Genomic DNA, 7,770 nt, shown 5'->3' with positions numbered 1-7,770 from the left:
CCCCTACCAGATTAGATTGATACAGACAACTCGTTCCTGTGAAGCTGCCACTGCATGGCATTTATTTGCATTTACATTGCAGTTCTCTTCATCAATCAGCTTTGCAGAGATCACCACCGCTGCTGGCCATATTGTTGCTATGATGACACTTCATCCTTAAGCGCTGCTTGCGTAATGGTACAGTACGTGCCCATGACCAAAGTTTAAATCAAAGTTTAATCATTATGGAAAAATAAACATATTTCCGCAACTGTGTATCCTGTAAGTAAAAGTAAAGGCAGTTTGGTCGGGTCACAGATGCTAATCTCTGCTCTTTTTCTATTCACAAACTATAAAGGGAGTTGACAGCACCTGTAAATGGTTTTCTGAGGCTAGATTGTATCTACGGTGATTATTATTTACACCCACTATAAAGACTGCTCTTGTGAGCCAAGAAGTCTGTTCCTGTGAGGTGAGTGTTACCAAAAAAGGGCTTTCTTGCAGGAGGATTCAGTGGAGCGAGGAGCCAGGGTGAGGGGCGGTTCAAGCACACAGACTGCCTTGTCATACGTTGGGTTTGTATAACCTGGGGACTGAAATACAGTCAGGATATGCTGCAGTTCTGCATTCCCAGACAGTCGGGATGAAGGGGAAAACCTCGGCTCTCTCAACCTGAGTTTTTTAAGCAGGGGCTGACCTTTTCCCACAGCCCAGTTCTGCTTCTCATATGAAGATCAACACAGGGCAGTAAAAGGATCGGAAAGGAGTTGACCTTCCAGTATGAATCAGGGCGAACACATGCTTGTTTAGTCAAGTAAAGTCATATTAATGTGGAAATCCTGCAGCCATCACTAAATCACTGTGGCTGGAAGCAAAGACTTTTACTTTGGACAGCTTTCATCTGCCGTACTGGAAGCTTGCTTCTGTGAAGCCTCTATAATGTCCACAGTTTAGGTGTGAAATTTCTAAGTGTGAAATCCACTCTGCTTTAGCGCATCTTCTTCAGCCAATTTGCATACAGGAGACTCACATCATTCAAAGACACTTCTGTCTCTACTCGCTGCTTCTGCAGGCTTCCCCTGAAAAAAAGTCACTTTGTCAGAATTGATTTTCTTACTGTATTTTATCTGCTCCTACCATTTCTGTAACTTTACCGTATGCATTTCATTAAGTCTTCCCTGTAAAATAATTCTGCTTACATACATATCAAATTCGTTTGCCAGCTGTATATATTATAACCAGACACATATAAAACGTTTTAGACAGCTAAAAATGGAAATGAGACGCATTGGCAATATGAAACGAATTATTTAAAGCAACCACTTTTTGTCGTGAGTTTTGAAACGGTATTAACCGAATGCAAGGTATCTTTCCTGCTCGGTGCTGCATCGCTGCTGGGCGTGCGTGTGCGTGAGCCATGGCACCACGCCACAGAAACCCCAAGTCCCTTTAAAGCACAGAGGGAAACCTGTAATGGACGGGTTTTTCCGCGTTTCTAGCAACAAAGGAATCAGGAAGAGGTACTGAAAGAAATCCATCCAACGCAGCCCAGCTGGGGGAGGCTCCGCACTCACCAAGCGCGCGAGGGCTCCCCCCGCTGCGCGCTGCCTCCGCGGGCACCCGTGGGCCCGGGCGTGGGCCAGTGACACCGTGCCCGCTGCCTCCCGCCGGGCCGCGTCGGAGTTCGGTGTTCTCCGGACGCGGACAGCGATGTCGGTGCTTGCAAAAACAGCCACCGGCTGCAGCGAGAGTAAAGGCGGGGAATGCGGAGCCGCCCCCGGCGAGCACTGGCTCCGGCGTGGCCGCGGGGGCGGGCGGGGAGCCGGCAACTTCGGGGACCGCGGCCGGGAGAAGGCAGGCTCCGGGGTGGTGGTGCATTTTGTTTTCCTCCCAGTGAAATGAATTCTCGGCTTATTTGCATGAGCCAAAGTTGTTTTGAGTAATTTGCCTGTTAGCAGTGTTATGCAAATGTTAGCAAGCTATTTAAAGGGAGGAAAAAAAAAAGCCGTGAGTTCTCCCAGCGCAGGGGGAAATCCTCTGTCCCTTTGCATTAGCGAGATGAGAGTACGGCGATTACTCACCTGCCCGGCCTCTCCTACACCCTTGAGCAACGCACAGCACTAGCTTTCCCAGCCCAACCTTAAACGCTCGGCAAACATGGCTGATTTAAACAAATCAAAAGTGGAAGAGCTTCTGATGTAGTCACGGGCTTACAGAAACTGTGTCATTCTGTCACCGGGATCACTGAAAGAGAAACACGAAATCGGATATTAAGGCGGGATCCCCCCATTTGCCTCAGCAGCCGGGGAGCGCGGGAATCCCACCGCCAGCCTCGGTGGCAGGGCGCCGCGCAGCCGCCACGGCGGCAAAAGCGGGGCGATCCGCTGGTTTGCAAAATCCTGAAAACGAGACATTTGAACTTAGAAAGCCCCGCCAGGAAAAGAGCCACACCACCACCATCCGCCCCCCCGCATACAGCCCGGGGTGCATGCGCGTCCTGGCCGCGGAGGGACGACGGCGCGGACTGGGGAGGAGGGCGAGGGCGCGATCTGGCGTTCGAGTTTCCAAACACAGCCGGCAGCGCGGGCTGCCCGCTCGCCGTGCCGTGCCGTGCCGTGCCGTGCCGTGCCGTGCCGTGCCGTGCCGTGCCCCGCCGCGCTCCAGCTGCCAGCCGGGCCGGGCCGGGCCGGGCCGGGCAGCGCGCGGGCAGGGCGCCGGGCATGCGCGCCCCGCGCAACAAGTGGGCTCCGCGCCGCCGGCCGGGGGGAGGGGAGCGAGGGGCGGGCGCTCGGCGGTGACGCGGGGCCCGCCCGATGCAGCCGAGCCGAGCCGAGCCCAGCCGAGCCGAGCCGGGAGCGCGGCGCGGAGGAGGGGAGGGGCGGCGCGGCGCGGGGGGGAGCGCGGCGCGGCGGAGGGGGCGCGCAGGCACAGGCGGCGGCGCGCAGCACCCCGCGCTCCGAGTGCGAGCAGCGGCGAGGATGTGAGTGAGAAGCAGGCGGCGCCGCTCGCCACGCTGCTGCCGCCGCCGCCCCCGGGCCGCTCCCGCTCCGCTGGCGCTCGGGGAAGCCGCCGCCGCAGCCGGGACCGGACAGCTCCCTGCGGGTGCCCTTCTTTCGCTGGCGGCGGTAGATCAGCACGAACCGAAGTGCGAGCTCGCGAGGCAGCCGCGGCGGGTGGAAGGTGACCCCCCCATCTTCCTCCGTGCACCTCCGCCTCCTCCCGGAGGAGGAGCAGCAGCAGCGGAGAGCTAGAGAGCGCAGGGAAACAGAAGCGGCTAGAAGGCGACCCCCACCCAGCCCCCCGGAGGAGCAGTAGAAGCGGTTCCCACCCCACCGGGGCAGCAGCGGCAGGACCAGGTGGCAGAAGCCCTCTGCGGCAGCAGGAGCCACCTGAAAGCAGACGATCCCCCTGCTGAAAGGGGCGGCAGGATCAGGTACGGAGACATCCCCCCCCCGCAGCCCGGGGGGGACGACTGAGCCAGCCCCTACCCCAGCGGCAGCAGCTCCCCGGCCAGCAGCACCATGTCCGCCGCGCAGGTGTCGTCGTCCCGGAGACAGTCATGCTACCTGTGCGACCTGCCCCGCATGCCCTGGGCCATGATCTGGGACTTCACGGAGCCCGTCTGCCGGGGCTGCGTCAACTACGAGGGCGCCGATCGCATCGAGTTCGTGATCGAGACGGCCCGACAGCTGAAGCGGGCGCACGGCTGCTTCCAGGACGGCCGCTCCCCGGGCCCCCCGCCGCCGGTCGGCGTCAAGGCAGTGCCGCTCTCCGCCAAAGAAGCGGCGGCGGCGGCGGCGGCGGCCCAGCAGCAGCTCAACCATGTGGACGCCTCCTCCAAGGCAGCCTCGGCGGGGCTGACCCAGTCCAGCCTGGACCGCTACGGGCTCAGCGCCGCCGCGGCGGAGCAGCGCAGCCGCTTCGAGTACCCGCCGCCGCCGGGCAGCTTGGGCAGCAGCCACGGCGCCCGTCTGCCCAACGGGCTGGGGGGGCCCAACGGCTTCCCCAAGCCGCCTGAGGACGGGCCGCCGGAGCTGAACCGGCAGAGCCCCAACTCCTCCTCCTCCTCCTCCTCCTCCCGCCGCGGGGCGCACGGGGGGCTGGTGTCCGGCCTGCCCCCGGGGGCCGCCGGCGCCCAGATGAACGTGCCCCCCAACCTGCTGCCGCAGACCTTGCTGAATGGGCCCGCCGCCTCCGGCGTGGCGCTGCCCCCGCCGCACGGGGGCCTGAGCGGCCGCGGCGGCGGGGGTCCCCCGGCTCCCTCCGCCTCCTCCCAAGGGGGCACCTGCGGCGGCGGCGGCGGCGCCGGGGGAGGCGGCGGCTCGTCCTCCGAGGCCTGCGGCAAGCGGCCGGGCTCAGTGTCCAGCAGCGACCAAGAGCGGGAGCTGAAGGAGAAGCAGCGCAACGCCGAGGCGCTGGCCGAGCTCAGCGAGAGCTTACGGAACAGGGCCGAGGAGTGGGCCAGCAAGCCCAAGATCGTGCGGGACACGCTGCTCACTCTGGCCGGCTGCACCCCCTACGAGGTGCGCTTCAAGAAGGATCACGCCCTGCTGGGCCGCGTCTTTGCCTTCGACGCCGTCTCCAAGCCGGGCATGGACTATGAGCTCAAGCTCTTCATCGAGTACCCCAGCGGCTCCGGCACCGTCTTCTCCAGTGCCTCCGGCGTGGCCAAGCAGATGTACCAGGACTGCATGAAGGACTTCGGCCGCGGCCTCTCCTCGGGCTTCAAGTATCTGGAGTACGAGAAGAAGCACGGCTCCGGCGACTGGCGGCTCCTGGGGGACCTGCTGCCCGAGTCCGTGCGCTTCTTCAAGGAGCTGGTGGGCGCCGACATGCTGCCGCAGCCCTACCTGGACGCCAGCTGCCCCATGCTGCCCACGGCGCTGGTGAGTCTCCCGCGGCCGGGGGCCGGGGCCGGCGGGGCGCAGGGCACGGCCGCCGCCTCTAGAGGACCCGGCGGCGGCGGCGGCGGCGGCGGGGCGATGCGCAAGAGGAAAGCCTCTCCTGAGCCCTCGGACTCGGCCGAGGGGGCTCTGAAGCTCAGCGACGAGCAGCAGCGGCAGCAGTGGATGGCCAGCCAGAGCGAAGCGCTCAAGCTCACCATGTCGGCCGGGGGCTTCGGGGCGGTGCACGGCGGGGGCCCCCCGCCGCCGCCGCCGCCGCCCCTCGGGCCTCACTCCAACCGGACCACGCCGCCCGAGTCCGCCCCCCAGAACGGACAGTCCCCCATGGCCGCGCTCATGTCTGTGGCCGACACGCTGGGCAATGCCCACTCGCCCAAGGACGGCAGCTCGGTGCACTCCACCACGTCCACCCGCAGGAACAGCAGCAGCCCCGTGTCGCCCGCCTCGGTGCCGGGCCAGCGCCGCTTGGCCTCCCGCAATGGGGACATGAACCTGCAAGTGGCCCCTCCTCCCCCCAGCGCCCACCCCGCCATGGACCAAGTGCACCCCCAAAACATTCCGGACTCTCCCATGGCCAACAGCGGGCCCCTGTGCTGCACCATTTGCCACGAACGCTTGGAGGACACCCACTTTGTTCAGTGCCCCTCTGTGCCCAGCCACAAGTTCTGCTTCCCTTGTTCCAGAGAGAGCATCAAGGCCCAAGGGGCGACTGGCGAAGTCTACTGCCCCAGCGGAGAGAAATGCCCCCTAGTCGGTTCCAATGTGCCTTGGGCATTTATGCAGGGCGAGATCGCGACCATTTTAGCTGGGGACGTTAAAGTGAAAAAGGAGAGAGACCCTTGAGTAGGAAATCCAATCCCTTCAGACTCCTGAAGATGTAGAATTGTGAATATAACAAACTGCAAAAGTTAGTCTTATGTATAGACATTATTTTCGTCGTATGTTTCTATATTTTGAAACAAAGGTATGTACTCTTCTTCATTTGAAGGATAGAGCTGGTTTTTGTTAAACAGAATATAATATTGTTTGGTTACTACATAATACCTGTTCTCATTTCTTTGGCAGTGTGTTGGCTAGGTACAAAGTTAATAGCCCTTAGCGATTACCTGCTGCTGGTGTGTATTTTTGTAAATGTATGCACTTCTCTGAAAGAAGAAGAAAAACACAAAAAAAGACAAAAAAATTTTTTTTTGCCAAGGCCAGTGTTGATGCCTAAAAAAATTGCTACAAAAATGGTGACAGCTTATGTTTTACAAGCCCTGAGTGTTAGTCTTCACTTTATTTTTTTCGTTTTTGTTTTTTGTTTGCAAAACGGTGGGATGGCTCTGGGGGGAGGGTGTTTTTTGTTGCAACTTTGTAAGGAAAATGTTTTCAGTTTGTTTCTATTGATCTGAACGTTTTTAATCTTCATGTGTTTTTTGTTTTTGCTTTTATTGATGCACGGATGCTTTTGAACAGTAGAGCAAAATGCTGTACATGAAAAACATGCTCTGTTTGTCCTTTATACATTTCTGTAGTTAACAGAACACTGTAATGTGCCTTGGAGCTTAGTAAATTGTAATAAATTCAATTGATATTAATACTTCTCGAGTAGCAAGTTTTATTTTTCTCAGAGCTTAGGCAGCATGCGCAAGCCATGTTGCCTTTTTAAAAGTCTCCATTATGCCAAGAGCCTGCAGTTCGTTGTGATAATTGTGGCACTTGTACGCACATTTTCACATGTATGTAGTAAGATGATGATGTTGATGGTGTTATCAAACTTCTCTAAATCTTGGCACTGTGCCTATTTACATTTCACCTTTAATGTTGCAGTAACAGTTGCTGACTAAGCATTTTCTATTTACTGTTTCTGCATCTCATTTCCTCCTCCCTTCTCCCCCCTCCCCAGCTCTCCAGCTGCAAACAGTGTTTGCAATACAGGATGCTTCCATTGCCTGCGCAATTTAATAAGGCTTGAGATTTGAAATGAAGCCCTCTTTCACAAAAAAAAACCAGCATCACGTGGTTAATCATTTTAGTTGGTTTTAAGAGCAGTCGTTGAAGCTCGGCATTAGCTGTAGCCTGTTGGTAAGGCAGGACTGTAGTTGAGCACAGCGCAAAAAAAAAAAAAAGTAGTGGGAAATAACAGCTTCTACAGTTGGTGTTGCAGCTGGTGGGTAGCTACCCCATTTAGGCAATGACTTTAAATAACTGAGTTGGTGAACAGTTCAGGGGCTGTGTGGTGTTCTCTGTTGAAGAAGCTTCCTTAAACCACTGAAGTGAAATGCTTTCCTTTTGGCCACGATCGTATGTGACTCTTTGTATAATTAACTATTTTATGTGACATTGGCATTTTCTGGAGACTGGGGAGCAGTGCAATACTTGTTAGGTGATCAACAGGAAAAGTAAATACACAGGCCTCACACTAGCTAGAAAATGCAAACAAACCTAATGTGAACTTTGTCCTTTCCAGTGAGGCAAATGGAGGAAAGATAGAAAACCTGAAACAAAACCAGCTGCACTGCAGAAATCCTTTGCAGTTTGACCAGCAGGACACAGAGCTGTTCCAAATGTCATAGGTTATGAGCTCTGAGTTTTGCTGAATATTAAGGATCCCTACCGCCAAACACCCATAATTGTATAAAGAGGTACTTTTTAAAGATCTGGATGGCATTTGGTATCTGCTTGTTCTTAATAAGACATTTTCATTTCTATTCCTGCTGGAAAGGATGGTAGAAGCTTTGAGACTATATGCTTAGTATGCCTACAGATCCTTGCTCTCTTGCATAGATATGTGCTCCAGCGATTTTGGGGATGGGGGTGTGTGTGTGTTATATTTTGAGATTCAGTCTTTGGCCACTATATCTGTGTTTTCAGACAATTACTTTGTGTGTATATATTTTTTTTT

At 56.4% G+C, this 7,770-nt stretch overlaps 1 protein-coding gene and 1 long non-coding RNA gene across 3 annotated transcripts; one reads left to right on the top strand and one right to left on the bottom strand.

The window, feature by feature from the left end:
- Positions 1–35: 35 nt before the first annotated feature.
- LOC135315011 (uncharacterized) lies at positions 36–2,054 on the bottom strand. Its single transcript, XR_010374435.1, has 2 exons — positions 1,554–2,054; positions 36–1,058 (listed from the first exon to the last, which is right to left on the bottom strand). It is a non-coding gene; the product is annotated as an uncharacterized LOC135315011 (long non-coding RNA).
- Positions 2,055–2,625: 571 nt separating this feature from the next.
- On the top strand, positions 2,626–6,465 carry IRF2BPL (interferon regulatory factor 2 binding protein like). 2 transcript variants are annotated; one of them, XM_064460451.1, is made up of 2 exons: positions 2,626–4,921; positions 5,143–6,465. In XM_064460451.1, exons 1-2 carry the CDS (start codon positions 3,501–3,503, stop codon positions 5,699–5,701), a joined length of 1,980 nt encoding a protein of 659 aa, XP_064316521.1. In that variant the 5' UTR covers positions 2,626–3,500; the 3' UTR covers positions 5,702–6,465. The 2 variants fall into 2 exon arrangements, with proteins under 2 accessions (XP_064316521.1, XP_064316520.1); XM_064460450.1 differs by having other exon boundaries at positions 2,626–6,465.
- The last annotated feature ends 1,305 nt before the right edge of the window (positions 6,466–7,770 follow it).

This window comes from Phalacrocorax carbo, chromosome 9, assembly GCF_963921805.1.
Source record: "Phalacrocorax carbo chromosome 9, bPhaCar2.1, whole genome shotgun sequence".
In the NCBI taxonomy this organism is placed as follows: domain Eukaryota; kingdom Metazoa; phylum Chordata; class Aves; order Suliformes; family Phalacrocoracidae; genus Phalacrocorax; species Phalacrocorax carbo.
Note: the sequence above shows the minus strand (reverse complement) of the source record. Positions and strands in the feature narration are given on the sequence as shown.